Raw genomic sequence first — 20,552 nt, 5'->3', positions numbered from 1 at the left:
GGAAGAGAGCATGGCCTGGTTGGTGGGGGTCACTGATGACGATGCTGCCTTCCCTCGGCAACACTTTGTGTAGATGTGTTCAATGGTGCCAATGCAAATTAGTGATTTTCCAGTGTACATTCTGTGGGAGAAACTGTAACCACCTAAACAGTGAGCTGAGGTCAGATGAACTGTTAAAACAGTCTTAATGTTAAAAATATACTTTATTTCTGCCCGTATTATACTTGGGTAGATATAGAGGGTCCAGGTGCAGATCAATGGGACAAGGCAGAATGATAGATTACCATGAACTAGAAGGGGTGAAGGAACTGTATCTGTACTACAGTGCATTATGATTCTCTAAATTCTAAACATTCACTTAGATGAAGAATCTGTCCAACCAAATAAAAACTGATGCTATTTCAAAATAATATTCAAAGTTCAAACAATTATTTTTGCTTGTATTTACTGCCTTGTGAGTTAAATGATTTCACCACAATGTTAACTCTTTTCCCCATCCATTTCCCACCAATAACATTATTGCACAGGGAGGCAAATTTCCATCGACACCAAATTCTTCTGAATACATTTGTCTTTTCCCATGGTGAGGGAGGCTTCTGTTTTATCCCCATCCACACACAATGTCTTTTTCAACAAGGATCATAGCGCAGTGAGTAAGGTGATTTGGTTTCCACAGTTCTGGGACATGAAAAGCAATTGAAAGGCCCCAAAGTGATATCAGTTAGCTCAAAACAGTTCAGCAATCAAACGTGAGACATTATGGCTTAGAGTAGTTTCACGCTGTCAGGCGACTGAGAACCACAATCTTGAATATCTGCACAAATATTAATGCATTACACCTTTTTATGCATTTTCAGGGTAGATAAACAACTGGAGGAAAAAACAATAAAGAAGTCTAACTTGATCAATTTATCAGTGAAAGGTAAAATGTATTAAATTTTAATCTGAGCGTCCAGTTTATGATATATGTACTGCCTTTGATGAATGACATCAGGCTCATTTACATCGTTGTCAGATTCTATTCAGAATACATTTATGCAGAACATATGTTGTTCTTTAGTTTGACTAATTATAGCCATCATGTTTGGTGAATAAATACTCATTGTCAATTTCTGATCTCCAGCCCTTTAGTTGATGAAAGCAGAATAGGCTCCATCAATGTTTTATGTTACTGACTAGAAATCCTGATCAGCAGAAATGGTTCTGGGAGTGGGAAAGAACCAATTGTTCATCCAAAGATTCATAACTTACCAAAGTCATAATGTGTCATGTCATATACTACATCTGAACTGTAGGCAGTGTTTGCTTCTTCACCATCCTGTAACATCATTTTTCAACATAGTTAATCATTAGTCATTTTCAGAAAAGAACGTTTATTCAAAATATATGTTTTACTGCATACTGCATACTATGAAGTACTGCATACATGAAGACTCAAAACAGTCAATTAAGAAAAGTCAAATTATTCAGCTTTGCCTGTGCAAATTCCTGCATTATTTCATTTTTTTTTTTACTAATTATGGAATGGTCACAATTAAGTCCTTTAGTGATTATGCAGCAATTTCATCAGTCCTTTCCTATACAGGTGTCCCCCGCTTTACGAATGTTCGATTTACACCACTTCGCTTTTACAAAAGACCTACTTTAGTAACCTGTTTTCGCATTACAAAGAGGATTTTCGCTTTTACAAAAAATTTTCCAATATAAATTAATGGTTCTTCGCTTTACACTGTTTCGGCTTAAAAAAGGTTTCATAGGAACGCTCTACCTTTGTAAAAGGGGGGGACACCTGTATTGCTCTGATTCAAGAGTATCTTAGTTCTTTATTTTGACAAAACCAAAGATTCTTTGTCAGACCACAGATACATCTTTAAAAATGGGTATTTTTTTGTCTCTTAGTTTGGAAGACAGGTTGTTTATTAGTAAACTCAATGTCTTACAGTTCCTTCACCCTTTTATTGTCCCTTGTTTCCTTCACAGCTTTTCAGAGAAACCTGCAGCTGAGAGTCCCAAGGGACTCAACAGTCGCTAAAGTAATTGATGCATGCCGGAAAATTTTGGGGCTAAAAGAAGATGCGAATCTTTTATCCCTGAACATTGTAAACAGCAGAACAGGTAAAGGTAAGGAATGTTCTGTCAGCTGACTGCCTCCAGCACAATTTGCCCCATTGGGAGCCATAATCACTTTATTAAGCATCTTTTTAATTCACTCTGTAGCTCCTCAGAATGCTCCTTCATTCATTTCATTGCCCAAGATCTCAGCACTCCTCCACTTCTAACCATTTGTTTCTTCTTGACTTCAATAAATTTACTAATGGTGGTCATGCCTTCCATAGAACCATAGAACATTACAGAACTTTTGGCCCTTCTTGGCTGTGCCGAACCATTCTTCTGCCAAGTCCCACCGACCTGCACCTGGCCCATATCCCCTATGAATTTTTTTCCTACTTTTCTCCCCTTCGTGACTTCCTTGTAAATCATTCTTTGATATTTATCTCTCTGACAAAGCTTTTTGTTATCTGTTCCAATATCTGTCCTCGTGTGGTTTAGTGTCAATTTTTCTTAGGAAGCAATGCTACATAACTCTTGATGCCATTCACTGCACTGATTTGTTTAAGACTGGAACTTTTTGTTTTGGCAGTTATTTAAACTATTTTGGGATGTTCATGTTTGTTTGTCTGTGCGTATTCAGTACTATGTTAGGTCATTTGTAATTTTAGATACCTGCGGTTTTTTAATGAATACTTTAAACCATCTTCCTAATTGTTCTATTGTCCATTAGTTTCCATTTTGAGGTGGTTTCTTCAGAGGGAAATTTTTCAAAGTTTCTCCGTCACTGTGGCAGCAATAGGTTAAGGATAGGTCTCTACTAGATGAATTCGGTAACGCAGGTCTTTCAAGGAATGAAGGCAATGGCAACAAATCATTGAAGGTGGGTGACAGACTTGTAGGAGATGGGGAAATAATGAAGAAGAGAAATCAGATCTATAATGAATAATATTGTGACTTTGGGGGTGGGGGCTGAACCGTGGACATGCGATGGAGACAGCCAGTGACAACCTCCCCACCGTGGACCAGTGGCTGCGTAGCAAACAGCTGAGCGATCCTGTGTTGACATGGGTGAGTGAATGGCTGAGTGTGGAATGACGGCCAGAGTGGACAGACGTCTCCGCCTTGGACCCAGAGACCAAAGCCCTATACTCTCAGTGGGGAACACTAGAGGTCCACGATGGACTGCTGTTCAGGCGGTGGCAACTGTCCAACGGTGGCAGACATTTCTTGCAGCTGGTGGTCCTCCAGCTGGTGGTCCAGTGCTGCGGCCTGTGCACGGGCTGGTGGGGGCCAGCCTTCTCAGAGTTGCAAAGACGTTGGGCAGGATGTGTGAGAACTTCTTCTGGCCTGGGTACAGGCAGGATGCGGAGCTGTTTGTGTACTGCATACCCCAGAAGGGGCTGGGTTGCCAGTGCAGCAGTACACCGTAGGTCCATGTACTGGAAGCCACTGGAAGTGGCTGGACCACATCTCCGATGTGGTATATCATGTGTGGTTGCCTGAGCAGCGGAAGACAGTCATGCTGCACCGGGTGGACCAGCTGGCCCCATGTCACTCCTCAGCCACCACTGACCCAGCGAGGCTTCCGGTTCCCTGCCTCTTGCCTCACACAAACAGGCAGCAATGTCAACACCCACCGGAACTTTTGGACTTTACTATGGACTCTGGGGTTGCTAGGGATGGCTGACCCCTCAGGTGAGGGCAGTGTGACGTTCTGGGGGGGGGGGGGGGGTCATGGTCGACAGCCCGCCCCTACGTTTCTAATGACCAGTACTGTTTATTGTTCTTGTGTTAAAATGCTTTTCTGGGATTATGGTGGGAAGTTCCAGTTCATTTATTGTTACATTTTAGCTTGGGTTATACCGTTATCAATAAAGTATGTGTGTGTGTCTGTCTGTCTGTTATTTGCTTGTGTATTTGTGGGTCACCCTAACTGTAACTGGGATGTGTGTGATGGTCACCTCCCCCATCGGTGTGAGACTGGTTGGGTTCACTCTCCGGGTCATGGTGCCTGGTCTGTTTTGTGCTTATTACAATAAAACAGTTGTTGAGTTAATGAGCTTCCTCGTCTATCATTATGGAGCAAATGCTCGCCACAGTATGATTGTGAAGGTGAAGCTGTGTGATGGAAGGAATGGGACAGGCATGGGGCAAACTCACAGAGCAACATGGTTGCATGGTGGTTAGCACAATGCTTTACAGGGCCGGTTGATGCCTATAAGGAGTCTGTCCATTTTCCCCATGACCCCATGGGTTTCCTCTGAGTGCTCCCATTTCCCTCCACAGGCTAAAGACATACTGGTTGGTAGGTTAATTGGTCATCGTAAATTATCTGGTGATTCAGCTAGGATTAAATCAGGGAATGCTGACGTAGCAAACCATTTACCCTGATGTCATCTACTCTGGCTGGAAATCAAAGGCCGGCCCTGGGATACAACAGCAGCTGTATAGATTCCAGATTTGTAGAAGTCTCTGAGCTTCTTATGTTTACAGTCCGGCATGAAGATGCAAAAGAGAGAACTGGGTGAAGCAAACCACAAAACTAATTCTGGGAAATGTGTTTTCCATCAGTGGTCGAGGAACTCCAAGCTGACAAACAAATAGGAGAACTGAAACTTTTGGGAGTAAAAGAACTTAAACTTCAGCTGTGCAAGAGAAACAGAAGCAGGCTGGAAAAAGAGGTAAGTTCATTTAAAAAGTGTATATTGGTGAAATGAAGAAATGTAAAGGAAAGAACCATTGAGTAAGATAACTGATCTGGAGAATAGAATTAGGCAAGATAACTCATTCTGACTCATCATGGACAAGATGGGCTGAATGGCCACCTTCACTACTGTAAATTATGGTTGACTGACTGGATAACAAAATCCCATTCCCAGAAAATAGTTTAGCTATTAAAGTAGAAACACTTGAAAGCCTTGAAACCAGATTTGAATTTGAAGCTGCCAAGTATTAGACTCTCCCTGTTTTAATATCTGCAGATTGTAATCAGTATGGATGAGGTCAGGAATGTAGCCGGCATGGAATGGTTTGAAATGTACAGAATATACCTGGTGATTAATAAAATGGAGGAGCTCCTTGAAATACCAATTAGCTGATTTACAGAAATCTGACTTAATGCAAGTATTTCCATACATTTTCAAAACATTTTTTCCAGCTGGTAATCATAATAATAGACCATTTAATGTCATTCAGTAATGACTAGATATATCACATATTCCTTCGGTTTAAGTATGGGTAGTGCTATGGTAATTATTCAATGAATTAAAGAATTATAGCAAGTGTATACAGAATGAAACAATATTCATTTTCATTCATATTCTATTCCTCTTGAAATGAATGCTAACGTTGCATTTGCCACAGATTCAACCTGCAAATTAAACTTCAGGGAATCCTGCGCAAGGACTCCCAAGTCTGTTTGTGCCTCAGATTTCTGTACTTCCTGTCCATTTGGAAAACAGTCGACCCTTTTATTCCTTCTTCCAAAGTGCATGACCATATGCTTCCCGACACTCTATTCCATCTGCCATTTCTCTGCCCATTCTCCTAATCTAAGTCCTTCTGTAACCTCTCTACTTCCTCAAACCAGTCTGCCCTCCACCTATCTTCACATCATCTGTAAACTTTGAAACAAAGCTATCAATTCTGTCATCCAAATCATCGACATATAACGTAAAAAGAATTGGTCCCAGCACAGACCATTAGTCTCCAGTAGCCAACCAGAAAAGTCTCCCTTTTTTCCTAATCTTTTCTTCCTAACAATCAGCCACTGCTTTATCCATGCTAGAATCTTTCCTGTAATACCATGGGCTAGTAGCTTGTTAAACAGCCTCATGTGTGGCACATTGTCAAAGCATGCCTGAAAATCCAAGTACACAACATCAATTCGCGTTTGAGTATCCAGCTTACTATTTCTTCAAATAATTCCAGCAGAGTTGTCAGTCAAGGTTTCCGCTTGAGGAAACAACGCTGACTATGGCCTATTTTATCATGCGCCTCCAAGTACCTCAAAACCACATCTTTAACAATCAACTCCAACATTTTCCCAGCCACTGCGATCAGAGTAGCTGGCCTATAATTCCTTTTCTTCTGCCTGTCTCCTGTCTTGAAGAGTGGAGTGACATTTTCTAGTCTTTTTGAAAGACCATCACTAATGCCTCGACAATCTCTTCAGCCACCTCTTTCAGAAACCCGGGGCGTACACCATCGGTCCTGATGACTTACCTACATTCAGCCCTTTCAGTTTCCCAAGAACCTTCTCCCTGTTAATGATAACTTCACACACTTCATGACACGGAGCTTCCACCATTCTGCTAGTGCCTTTTGCAGTGAAGACTGATGCAAAATACTTATTCAGTTTGTCCGCTATTTCCTCGTCCCCCATTACTATCTCTCCAGCATCGTTTTCCAGCAGTCCAATAGCCTCTTGATGCACCATCAATAACTCTCAGAGACGGGAGGTGAGCAATAGGCTTTTATTAGCAACGAAAGGGAGCACGGCATCGCGGAGACTGAGGGAGGAGTAGTGCCTCCAATCGCCTTTATACAGGGGTCTGTGGGGGGAACCACAGGAGCAGTCAGCAGAGGGGCGTGTCCAGACAGGTATACATAGTTTACCACACCTCTGTCACCTCTCTTTTACACTTTATGTATCTTTTGGCATCCTCTTTAATATTATTGGCTAGCTTATTTTAATATTCCATCTTTACTGTCGTAATGACTTCCTTAGTTGCCTTCTGTTGGTTTCTGAAAGCTTCCCAACCCTCTAACTTCCCATTAAGTTTTGCTCTATTATATGCCCTCTCTTTGGATTTTATATTGCCTTTGACTTCTCTTTAGAATACCTCTTCCTCTTTGGATTGTATATATGCTGTGCCTTCTGAATTGCTTCCAGATATTTCAGCCACTGGTGCTCTGCCATCAGCCTTGACAGTGTTCTTTTCCTGTCAACTCTGGCCACCTCCTCTCACATGCCTTTTCCTCCAATGGTACAGTTCACTTTAGTTTCTTCTCAAGTTTCAGGTTGAACTCGATCATATTATGATGACTTTTCCCTAAGGGTTCTTTAACCTTAAGCTCTCTAATCAATTCCGTTTCATTGTACAACACCCAATCCAGAATAGCTGATAGTGTGCTCAACCATGAACTGCTCTAAAATGCCATCTCGTAGGTATTTTAGAAATTCCCCCTCTTGGGATCCAGCACAAACCTGATTTTCCCAATCTACCTGCACATTGACAGCCCTGACTGCTGTGCCCTATGCTTGCTAATCTGATAAACTAATGGATGAGGCTTTGGGCCTACTCCAGAGTTCAGATCTGAGGACTCAGTTTTGGTTTGGAATGCTTTTGTTCACTTCAATTGTTTGCATGATTTTAATTTTTTTCTCGTGTTCGAGAGTTGGTCTTCTATTTTTATTTTTATTCTTTTTTTTCTTTAATTCAGTTATTTTGGGTTTCTGGCTTTGTGGCTACCTGTGAGCTAACAAATCTCAAGACCGTATAATTTACACATTTTTGATAAGAAATGAATCTCGAATTTTGAATTTTGAAATCCCCCTCGACTATTGTAACATTGCCTTTTTGGCATGCATTTTCTATCCTGTTGTAATTTGTAGACCATATCCTTTCTACTGTTTGGGAGTCTGTATACAATTCCTATCACTGTCTTGTTACCATTGCAGTTCCTTAGTTCTATCCACAATACCTTCTCATCCTATGTCACCTCTTTCTGTTGATTTGATTTCATAGGACGCCATCTCCTTTGTCTATCTACCTGTCCTTTCAATACAATGTGTATCCTTGGCCGTTAAACTCCCAGCTATAATCTTCTTTCAGCCATGATTCAGTGATACCTACAACATCATACATGCCAATCTGTAATTGTGCCACAAGTTTATCTACTTTGTACTTTATTCCATATACTTTGCACATTCAAATATAACACCATCAGCCTTGTATTCACCCATTTCAATTTTGTGCACCTTTTACATTGAAACATCCTGTTGACTTCAATTTTACCCTGTTGTAGTCGCGCACGAAGCACTACAAAAGGAACACATGGAGGCAGAGAGAACTGAACTCCGAATGATTTTACTGATTCAAACTCGTGCGCTTAAGTCTCCCCTCCCATGGGTCCCTGTGATCAGCGGGGCAGACATGATGTCAGACCGCCCCCGGAAGGTCCACCCCAAGTGGGCCATGTGTCTGCCTGCGGCTCCCGATGGCGGTTCGAGTCCCGTGTGTGCGGACCGCCACACTGTCATCAGCCTCTCCTTGCTAGGAATCTCACTACACACTGCTTCTGCTTGTAAACCAAGTACATTATTCTCAGCATTATCATTCTGGTTCCAATCCCCCCGACAAATTAGTTTAAACCTTCCCAATTGCTTTTAGTCGACTAGCCCACAAGGATATTGGACCTTCTCAGGTTCAGGTGTAACCTGCCCCTTTTGTACAGGTCGTTCCTTCCCCAAAGAAGATCCCAATGATAATAAATCTGAATCCCTGCCCCCCGCACCAGTTCCTCAGCCATACATTCACCTGACAAATCATCCTATTCTTTGCAGTGGGTTACAATTTTGCTGTATTTTTATGAAAGTATTTACTCCTTTATGATTTCAAACAAGATGGAGATGAAAGCAAGCTTCTCCTGATATGCTGCTCAGTTGTAGAAGAAAATTAGTTGCTACGGAGTGGGTGAAGATTTTTTTATTGACGTGTGAGGTACTGGAGGATTGGAGGATAACTAATGTTATTTTGCTGTTTAAGAATAGTTCTAAAGATTAACCAGGAAACCATAAGCCAGTGAGTCTGACATCAGTAGTGCGGAAGTTATTGGAAGGTATTCTAAGGGACTAGATATATGAGTATTTTGATTGACAGGGACTGATAAGAAATGGTCAGCATGGTTTTGTGCATAGTAGATCATGCTTAACCAATCTTGTAGAGTTTTCGAGGAAATTAACAAGGAAGTGGACGAAGTCAAAGCAATGGATGTTGTCTACATGGACTTCAGCAAGGCATATGACAAGGCCCCACATGGGAGGTTGGTCAAGAGGAATCAGTCACTTGACATTCAAGATGAGTAGTAACTTGGATTAGACATTGGTCTCGTGGGAGAAGCAAGAGAGGGTAGTAGATGTTCGCCTCTCTGACTAGAGGCCTGTGACTAATGGAGTGCTGCAGGGATCGGTGCTGGGTCTGTTGTTGTTCATCATCTTTATCAATGATAATGTGGTTACCTGGATCAGCAAATTTGCAGATGACACTTAGATTGGGGGTGTAGTGGACAGTAAGGAAGGCTATCAGAGATTGCAGTGACATCATCCAGCTGGAAAAATTGGCTAAAAAATAGCAGATAGAATTTAATACAGACAAGTGCAAGATGTTGCACTTCAAGAGGGCCAGGTCTTATGGCATTGAGGAGTGTGGTAGAACAAAGGGACCTGGGAATACAAGTCAATAATTCTTGAAAGTGGTGCCACAGGTAGATAGAGTCATAAACAAAACTTTTGGCTCATTGGCCTTCATAAATTAAAGTATTGAGTACTGGAGATGAGGTATTAGTTTAAAGCCATACAAGACATTGGTGAGGCCTAATTTGCTGTACTGTGTGTAGTTTTGATCACCTACCTACAGGAAAGATGTAAATAAGGTTGAAAGAGTACAGTGGAAAATCTACAAGGATGTTGCCAACTAGAGGACCTGAGTTATAGGGAAATATTTAATAAATTAGGACTTTATTCCTTGGAACGTAGATGATTGAGAGGAGATTTGACAGAGGTACACAAAATTATGTGGAGTATAGATAGAGTAAATGTAGAGCTTTTTCTGCTGAGTTTGATTGGAACTACAACCAGAGGTTATGGGTTTAGGGTGAAGGGTGAAAAGTTTAAGGGAACATGAGGGGCACCTTCTACACTCAGAGGGTCATGAAAGTGTGGAATGAGCTGACAGTGCAAGTGATGCATACAAGCTCGATATGAAGAGTTTGGATAGGTACATGGATGGCAGGGGTGTGGAGGGGGATGGTCTGGATGCAGGTCGATGGTTCGGCATGGACTAGATGGGCCGAAGGTCCTGTTTCTGTGTTGTACTTTTCTATGACTCTTATTATATCTTCTATCACATGACAAAACATTCCCAATTGCATACCTGATATTTCCCAACCTCACCTGTTGGCCTGCAGATTACCATCTTGAAATTACTCTGAGCAGTAAGAGGATTGTGGAATGGAAAATCAGATTGCATGTTCCCTCTGTTTAAATTTGTCTTTTCCTTGTAAACTTTCCTTAAATCAATATCTCACTTCAGTCGATGGAAGCTAATTTTCTTATTAAAATTAGGATTAGGATGGAACATCAGGCATCTGGTGCAACTTATAATAACCTTTCTTTGAAATCACCCTAGTGATGTGTTGGCTTCGGGAGAAGGTTGGCTGCAAACATAAGGTATAGCGTAAACTGTTTCACTGTAAAAGAGTAACAAAGGGGCAAAATAAATACAGAGAAACCACTCACTTCATAGGATCAAAGAGTAAAAGAAGTAGCTAATACAAAATGCCTTGTCTGCTTTCAAAGCAAACAAAATTGTTGATCTTGGATTAAGTTACTGAATGAGTAAACATTTCCATACAATTGACCTCCCGTTTAGTGGGATTGTTGTGCTTTGGATAAGCTGGTGACATGTGTAAGCAAGTGCCTCTACGTGAATATTAAACACATTCACATTAATTCTTTTTGAGTACTTGATTTATTTTAAGTTTTAACTCACAAACTTGTTAAGTATTCATTCAATGATAATTTAGCTCTTAAGAAGACTCCATACAATTACAATGTAAATACATTCCAATCTTTAAACTGATTCCATACAATGTGCGACTGTGTCAATATTCTTGGTACTGCACCTATGGCTTTTTAATTGGTGGTGTGGGCTTCACAGACTGAGCAAGCATTTAGTAGTCCATTCGTAATTGTCTCCAGGAAGGTTTTGGTGTATTGCCTGCTTGAACTGTTGTAATCCCTGAGGTGTGGGTATAATCGCAATACTGTTAGGAAGAGAGTTCCAGGTTTTTTGGCCCAGCAACGGTAAAGAGTTGACAATATATTTCCAAGTCAGGATGGTGTGTAGCTTGGAGGGAAACTTTCAGGTGCTGGTGCTCCCATGCTTTTGCTCTGTCGTTCCTTCAAATTTCTGAATAAAAACTAAAACAATTCTCCTCCTTTTAATCTTGTGAATAGAAACTATGTTTGCATAATCTCCCTTCATAATCTAATCCCTTTAATACCTCTGCGGTGTCCAAGATTTGACACTGTCAAACTCCACTCAAGCTCTCAGGTTTTAGCTATGTCTCTTTGTTAGGCAATGTATATTCTGTGGCTTTGTTAGACGATAAAAGCAGAAAATGCTGGAAATACTCACAGGCCAAATGTCATCGATGGGAAGAAAAACAGAATTAACATTTTAGGTTTAAGAACCTTTGTGAGAACATATTCCCATAGGCAGCCTTGACCATCTGAGTATTTCCACCATTTCTGTTTAGTTGGTGTGAGGATAGTGGAGCTGCCATATGTAAAATATTTGACTGAACATGAAAGAACTTGAGAAAAAAAGGGTACCAACCATAATTTGTAACCCAACTCATTTAGGGGTCCAAAAGAAAGGGAAGATGGAATAACATTGAAACCAATGGAGCCTGCTGTAGGATACAATGCAGGAAGTAATATAAAATGGAGACCTAAATCAAGGTACAGGTGCCCCCCACTTTATGAAAGTTCGCTTTACACCACTTTGCTTTTACGAAAGACCTACATTAGTACCTGTTCTCGCTAACCGAGAGAAATCCGAACAGGATTTTCACTTTTACGAAAAAGGCGCCCACTTTAAACTTGTGTTTACTCCGAGAAAGACTACCATGACTGTGAAGCCTTGCGCAGGCAGGTGTGTGCGCACGCAAGTACTTGCCGATTTTTTTTCTACAAATCGGTTTTGGCTAAATCTTCCTGATTCTGGTAAGTAAAACTACACTGTACATACAATATTTCTACTTTATATAGGCTGTGTATTTATCATATCATTCCTGCTTTTACCATATGTTAGTGTTATTTTAGTTTTTATGTGCTATTTGGTATGATTTGGTAGGTTATTTTTTGGGTCTGGGAACGCTCAAAAAATTTTTCCCATATAAATTAATGGTAACTGCTTCTTCGCCTTACAACATTTTGGCTTACGAAAGGTTTGATAGGAACACTCTGCTTTCGGATAGTGGAGGAAAACTGTAATGTCATTTTATAAAGCAAAGATAACAAATTGATGGCTCCACCCAATAAGTTTAGTTTGTATTTAGTTTAGCAATTTTCCTTTCTAACTGCTACACTGGAACTTCTGTAACTGTGAATACATATTCATTCTCTCTTTTTTTCCTGCTGCATTAAATATTTAGATTTTGATTTTATAAAATTAATTTAACCAGTGGATGAATGATGAGTTTCCTGACAAATGCACACTCACACACATACCGGTAGTTTGACTCAGGAGCTTTCAGAAGGTTTAGCCTTTAGAAAGGAATTCTCCAAGATTTCAAGAAGGGAGATAAAACCAAGAGGGTGTGGATTTAAGGTGAGAGGAAGGATTGTTAAAGAGAATCGAAAGGGATTTTTTTTACACAGAGTTGCTGTTATCTGGAGCTCACTGGCAGAGGAGGTGGTGAAGTCAGACAAATCACATTTAGGAAACACTTCAACAAAGATTTGAATTGGAAAGGAATAGGATTACAGACCGTTCGCAGGCAAGTGATTAGTGTAGATGGGCAAAAAGTTGGTACATTTGAATGGGTCAAAGGACTCATTTCCAATACTAAGACTCTATCACTAAGTTTAAATCATAGATATTACTCAGTTCTCCACAATCTTACTCCCATGGGACCTCTGTTGAGTAGTGGAGACATCGGATGGCTGGTGGATGGTTTGCAGAGTTATCAATCAATCTTAGAAACTATTTCTCTCCATTAATACCAAGAGCAAGGCAATGAGGCTGGGTGGAGATGCAACTACCGCCATTTAGTTCCCTCAGTTCTGTATAAGTATGAAAATGAGATTTGTACTATCTTAAAAGACATGTTCATTATCCCAGTTTGTACTTTACACTATCTGCACCATGATGTCAAATTATTGCATTACCCATAATTATGTAGTCATATTGCAAAAACTCAGATATTGTCATATGAACATTATTTAAAAAGGCATCTTTCCCTTTATAGGGAAGAAACATTTTGGGCAAGGATAGCAGGCAGACTTAGTCACTGTTTGAGATAGGGAGTGCAAACCCCCTCTTCCTCTTGACAGAAGGTAGGAGTGTGGAGGAGGTACCAAATGCAGCTGAGGTTCCTAGAAAGGCAGTTCTTGCCAAATGTACTTAAGGGGTTTTGTTAGCATTTTGTGACTCTGCTCCCCATCAGTTTGAATGACTGAATGGCACACAGTCTTCAGGACAGTGACACAATAAACCCATTGCTGTCATAAATAGACCAGAGTTGTTAGTTTTATTAGTCCAAGGCTATCAGATTAAACTAAGTACTTCCCATTGATGATGGACCTTCAGATCGTGTCTGCATCTATATCACAACCTTTGACATTTATGCAGTTAGCAGGAGCTCTTCCTGGTTCTTGGAAGATCTAACAAGGTTAAAACGATTGTTGAGTCTCTTAATCACTGAACAGAATCTTTAAGAACATGAGAAACAGAACCAGGAGTGGACTGTTCCTGCCTGTTCCATCATTCATTAAGATAGTTGCTAATTTTTTTATTGCAGTGACAATTTCCTAAACTAATCCCATATCCCTTGATTCCCTGAACAATCTAAAGTAAAATCAATTGGTCATTGAGAAATAGAAAGATGACCGCCCCCCAGCCTCCTGAGGTAGAATGACCATCTAAGGACCTGAGAACCTGAGTGTTGCAATTGGTACAATGGAGTTTTGGTGCTGGAGGGGATGACATAGATGCAGAATGAAAGCAATCCTGGTGATGCTTTGGGTGAGAGAAAGGACCTTTTGGGTTTGACCACATAGCAAGTCCCATAACTGAAGACTTGACTTCAGTGGCAGCTGGAATAGTTAGTGGATTTGAGGCTGAATGTATCAGAGCCATCAAGATAGTTGAAGGATAGCTGGGGGTTAGATAACACTTGGATGGAGGTTGTTATGCATTTCTGATGTATCAAAATCAGATACCCTGTTGCAATTAGTCACAATAGTCTGAGGTTAATTGAGTGTGATAGTGCCAGAGGTAAAAGTTTGCTATGAGGCCAAAGATGGAAATTTGAGATGAACTATAAATAAGCAAGGGATACAGGAAAAACAGTCTTTTAAACCACAGGCATAGACTTTTATCTATGATCCCAAACAACAAACAAGCACCAAAGCATTTACTCTGTTGAGTGCCTTTCTTGATGTTTGTTTCTGATTAAGATATGTTTTGTATTGAGGGTGGGTGATAAAGTGGCTGTATATACTATGGTGCCTGATAATGCAAGCAATCAAAGGTAAACTTCTAACCCTAACAGTGTTTAGCAACTAGAAAAGGAACAAGTAGGAACCCATCCCACAGAGATGATCTGTAGAGGGATATATACTTTTAATATAAGAAAGTGAGTGATGTCAAAGGGTCAATCTCTTCATAAGAACTGGTTGGCAAACATTTTTCTTGTTTGCAAGTGATCAGTGCAAGAAATAAATCAAAGTAATTAAATTTTGAAGTTCTTCTAACTCCCAAAGAAAGAACAAGACATGGAGACAGTCTATGAAAGTAATGCCTCTTTAATGAAAAAAAAATGTATTGGAATTGAATTTTTAAATTAATCCAGGATTTACATTGTGACCTGGAAGGTGGGGGAAAGGAAAGGATTTACTCCAGCAATGGTCTCACTTTGCAGAATGTTTAATAACTATTCTTTGCATATCTGTCTGATTCTAAAGGTCATGGGAATATAAAAGCACCCCCTTCTGTATTTTGACTGCTCAACCTTTAAAACCGTGAATTCGGATTATGGCTCATTATCTCATTATGTGATTCTAGCGTGCTTAAAATCAAATCAAAGAAACTGAACAACAAATATATCATGTTGTCACTTAAGAAATTATCTTCTCATCAATCTTAACTACAGATTAAACCAGCTGCCTGCAACTGAGTTGCTATTTTTGAAAGGAGTAAAAGTGTAACTACCGTATTGAATTGGTACTGTGATGGTATTGGGTTTGCTGACCGCAAAGTTCTGAACTCATAGGAGGATCTTAAGCCCAATCGGATAGAAATAGCCATGAGAATTTTCACAAAAGGGAGATTATACTGTAACTATCCAATCTTCAAAAACTAGTTCTCTTCCCTATTTATTCCCCATAGTGAGTTTAATTGCCATTATCTACCATTCGAGCAGCGTGTCCCCTCCCACTACCAAGGTGAAGATACTTCCAGCTAATAAAGTATTTAAAACACCATTCATTTAAGTTCAGTTTACATTGAAATCTAAACAATATTTAAAGCTTGAAACATAAATCTTAAAACAATTAAAACTCATGGAGGCTTCTATCTTAAACATTTCCAAATTACAAACCATTTCTAAAACTAAGTATTTTCTGAAACACAAATGACAAAGGATTTCCTTTAAATTAAAATGACGTACAAATGATGCAGACAAATGAGTTGTCCATCTCAAAAATCAAAGCCAGAGGAATGGACTCTAGTTCACCCTGTGATTCTTCACCCCATTCCTCCTAACAAACCAGAACTGCTCTCTACATTTATTGGGTTTCATTGCCATTGGGTGACATCACATGCATATGATATTTCCTCAGATTCCCTTTTACAAAAACAGCCTAAAAGCATCTTGGACATAGTTCTCAATAATACTGAGGCTAACTACCTTTAAGTACATAAAACTCACAAAATTAATAGATCAGTTATTTGATATGTTAAATGTTGTTATCCATCTGATCTACAAGCTTCCTTGAACTAAGCAACTTAGAGTCAGTTTGCCCATTTGAAGTAAACCAAATGAAATAAGCTATTGTATTATACTGCATTCAGCGAGCTACATCTTACTTTCCATAGACCTGCTCTATAGAAAATACTTCATTTTAACTTCAAACTGATTACTGTTTGCTATATACATCTTAAGAACTGAAGACTGACTCCCTTTTATAAGCAGAAATTAAACAAAGCATATCAGTTGAAAGTTTACTTACATCTGTTTGTTATTTTACCAGTTGCATCTGCTGTGTTTAGAAAGCAAGCTTTGCAAAACGTGAGACCACCAACCCAGGACGGTGAATATGCATCACGGTAACATCTGATTAACACATAGGGTAAAAGTTGTTCCAATAAAACAGCATGCTCATACAAATATACCTAACTCAAGTTTATTGTCATTTCGACCATAAACTGCTGGCACAGTACACAGTAAAATTGAAACAACGTTCCTCTAAGACCCTGGTGCTACATGAAACAATACAAAACTACACTAGACTATGTGAGACAGCACAAGGCTACACGAAACTATGTAAAAAAAAACATAAAAACTGCACTAGACTATAGACCTGCACAGGACTATGTATACTGCACAAAACAGTTCAGGGCAGTACAATAATTAATAAATAAGACAAGAGGCACAGTAGAGGACAAATTACAATATAATAATAAATGATGTAGATATCAGTCCAGATTCTGAGTATTGAGGAGTCTGACAGCTTGGGGGAAGAAACTGTTGTACAGTCTGGTCACGAGAGCCCGAATGCTTTGGTACCTTTTCCCAGATGGCAGGAGGGAGAAGAGTTTGTGTGAGGGGTGCGTGGGGTCCTTCACAATACTGTTAGCTTTGCGGGTGCAGCGTGTGGTGTAAATGTCTGTAATAGCGGGAAGAGAGACCCCGATGATCTTCTCAGCTGACCTCACTATCTGCTGCAGGGTCTTGCGATCCGAGATGGTGCAATTCCTGAACCAGGCAGTGATGCAGCTGCTCAGGATGCTCTCGATACATCCTTTGTAGAATATGGTGAGGATGGGGGGTGGAAGATGGACTTTTCTCAGCCTTTGCAGAAAGTAGAGACACTGCTGGGCTTTCTTGGCTATGGAGCTGGTGTTGAGGGACCAGGTGAGATTCTCTGCCAGGTGAACACCAAGAAATTTGGTGCTCTTAACAATCTCAATGGAGGAGCTGTCAATGTTCAGCAGAATGTGGTCACTCTGTGCTCTCCTGAAATCAACAACCATCTCTTTTGTTTTGTTCACATTCAGAGACAGGTTGTTGGCTCTGCACCAGTCTGTCAGCCGCTGCACCTCCTCTCTGTAAGCTGACTCGTTGTTCTTGCTGATGAGACTCACCACAGTCGTGTCATCAGCGAACTTGATGATGTGGTTCATTTCATTTCAATCTTTTTTTATTTCAATCTTTTTTAATTAATTTTCCAACAGAGAAAAAGATACAAATCAGAGGAGAAGTTTTAGCAAACACGTAATACAAAAAACATAGAAACAGCAAAAGAATATATACTGTCAAGGTCAATGAAATACAATATTAAGCTATTGTATATAAACAAGAAACCACTGTTGGAAAATTAATTTTTTAAAAATTGAAATTAAAACATTTTTAAAAATCTACGAAACTGAAACCAAATTTTTAAAGTATGTTTAACAATAGGACTAAGACTTTGTCTACCTATCCTGTAGAATGAAAAAGGAAGAGGAGCTCCCAATAAAAAAGCTAAAGAAAACCCCCTTACTGAATTCTCCTCCAAATGTAACCATGAAGGGAAGTCCTGGTTATCTATACCATGAATCCAGAAGGTGATATAATGAATATTAATTGCCCAAAAATACAATCTAAAGTTTGGTAGCTCCAGTCCTCCATCTTTTTTTGATTTTTGCAGTAAAAATTTATTCACTCTGGAGCTTTTATTATTCCAAATGTAGGACAAGATCATGGAATCTATTTTATCAAAAAATATTTTCGGAACAAAAGATGGAACTGCTTGAAATGTATATAAAAATTTTGGTAAAATAACCATTTTTATAGCATTTATTCGACCAATTAATGACATCGACATAGACGACCATTTAGAAAGCGCTTGTTGAGTATATTCAATTACAGGGGAAAAATTATACTTATAGATAGATAGATAGATAGATACTTTATTCATCCCCATGGGGAAATTCAACATTTTTTCCAATGTCCCATACACTTATTGTAGCAAAACTAATTACATACAATACTTAACTCAGTAAAAAAATATATGCATCTAAAATCACCCTCTCAAAAAGCATTAATAATAGCTTTTAAAAAGTTCTTAAATAGTTTACTTAAATACATTGAGTCCTAACCCCAGCACTTTAACATATCTTACTCCTGGCGGTTGAATTGTAAAGCCGAATGACATTGGGGAGTATTGATCTCTTCATCCTGTCTGAGGAGCATTGCATCGATAGCAACCTGTCGCTGAAACTGCTTCTCTGTCTCTGGATGGTGCTATGTAGAGGATGTTCAGGGTTTTCCATAATTTCCATAATATAGGTCTTTAAAATTTTTAGCAATTTTAATACCAAGGTAAGTAAAAAAGTTTTTAGCAATTTAAATGATCATAATAATCAGAATAATTATTAATAGGAAATAGTTCACTTTTATGTAAGTTGAGTTTATATCCAGAGAAAATACTAAATTCCATAAATATAGATAACATAAAAGGAATAGATTTCCTAGCATCTGAAATGTAAACTAATAAATCATCTGCATATAACGAAACCTTATGTAATTTATCCCCTCTCTTAATACCCTGCACAGAATTAGAATCCCTAAGAACAATAGCAAGTGGTTCTAAAACTAAATTAAATAATAAAGGACTGAGAGGACAACCCTGACGAGTTCCTCTATATAATCTAAAATAAAGAGACTTTTGATTATTAGTTATAATCGCAGCCACCGGGGCTTGTTAAATCAGTTTAATCCAGGAAATAAATCCTGGACCAAAATTAAATCTCTTCAAAACCTGAAACAGATAAGGCCACTCCACCCTATCAAAAGCTTTCTCTGCATCCAGAGACACAATACATTCAGAGTCTTTAACTGAGGGGGAATAAATGATATTTAACAGTCTTTGAATATTAAAATGTGAGTACCTATTTTTAATAAATCCAGTTTGATCATTTGAGCTAACAGTAGGCAAAATATTCTCAAGTCTATTTGCTAAAATCTTAGAGAGAATTTTAAAATCTCCATTCAGTAAAGAGATAGGTCTATAGGATGCCCATTCTGATAAATCTTTTCCTTTTTTAGGAATCAATTAAATTAATGACTCATAAAAAGTTTTTGGAAGATTCCCAGAGGATATAGAATCAGTAAAAGTTTGATGAAGATGTGGTATGAACATTTCATGGAAAGTCTTGTAAAATTCCACCATATAACCATCTGGTCCTGGAGCTTTCCCTAATTGCATAGAGGATATAACTTTAGCTATCTCCTCTTGTTTAATAGGTACATCTAATATATCAACATCTTGAGTCGAAATTTTGGGTATATTTAATTTTTGCAAAAATCTATTCATAATTAATATTGTCAGAGAATTCAGATTCATAAAGGTTAGAGTAAAAATCCATAAATATCTTAATAATTTCATAAGGATCTAAGGTTTCAGTTCTATCTGGTCTACGTATTTGTAAAATCTGTCTTCTAACCATACCAGCCTTTAATTGACTAGCCAAAAGTTTACCTGACTTGTCTCCATGTATATGAAATAGACTTTTAGATTTAAGAATTTGCTGTTTGATTGGAAAGGTCAGAAGCAAATCATATTGTGATTGAAGTTTGACCCTTTCTTTATATAGTTCTTCAGTGGGTTTTACTGAATATGTTTTACCTATCTCTCTAATTTTATTAGTAAGCACTGACAGTTCCACTTTAGTTTTCTTTCTTAAAGCTGCTGAGTATGAAATTATATGTCCCCTAAGAAAAGATTTCATCGTGTCCCATATAACCAAGTTTGACATTCCTTCAGTTGTATTAAATTCAAAAAATATAGAAATTTGCTCCTTAATAAAACTAACAAAGTCTGGATCCTGTAACAATACAGGATTCAATCTCCACTGTGACATTTTCAAAAAGCTATCAGAGAGCTTCAGGGTTAATTTCAAAGGCGAGTGGTCTGACAATGCAATGACGTCATACACACACTCAACAACGGAGTGTAGCAAACGTGTGTATATAAAAAAGTAATCAATTCTAGAGTATTTATGATGAACGAGTGAAAAAAAGAAAAATCTTTGTCGTTAGGGTGTTTATATCTCCAGATATCGACCAGGCCATATTCTAGTAGAAAGTGGTTCAAGCTGAGTGTTGCAGCACAGTCGTGGGTCAGCAGAGTGAACAGCAGTGGACTGAGCACACACTCCATGCCTAGTGTGATGGTGTTGGAGATGCTTCTCCCGATCCGGACTGACTGAGGTCTCCCAGTCAGG

The 20,552-nt window shown here is 39.0% G+C and overlaps 1 protein-coding gene across 1 annotated transcript in view; it reads left to right on the top strand.

Moving 5' to 3' along the window:
- Positions 1-20,552, top strand: part of LOC140730133 (uncharacterized) — a 79,334-nt gene that overhangs the window by 47,925 nt on the left and 10,857 nt on the right. Inside the window, exons 9-11 of the mRNA XM_073050266.1 lie at positions 858-922; positions 1,981-2,121; positions 4,624-4,733. Of these exons, the coding sequence (XP_072906367.1) occupies positions 858-922; positions 1,981-2,121; positions 4,624-4,733 (316 nt within the window). The remainder of the gene's footprint in view (positions 1-857; positions 923-1,980; positions 2,122-4,623; positions 4,734-20,552) is intronic.

Source organism: Hemitrygon akajei, chromosome 7 (genome assembly GCF_048418815.1).
Source record: "Hemitrygon akajei chromosome 7, sHemAka1.3, whole genome shotgun sequence".
Taxonomy (NCBI): domain Eukaryota; kingdom Metazoa; phylum Chordata; class Chondrichthyes; order Myliobatiformes; family Dasyatidae; genus Hemitrygon; species Hemitrygon akajei.
Note: the sequence above shows the minus strand (reverse complement) of the source record. Positions and strands in the feature narration are given on the sequence as shown.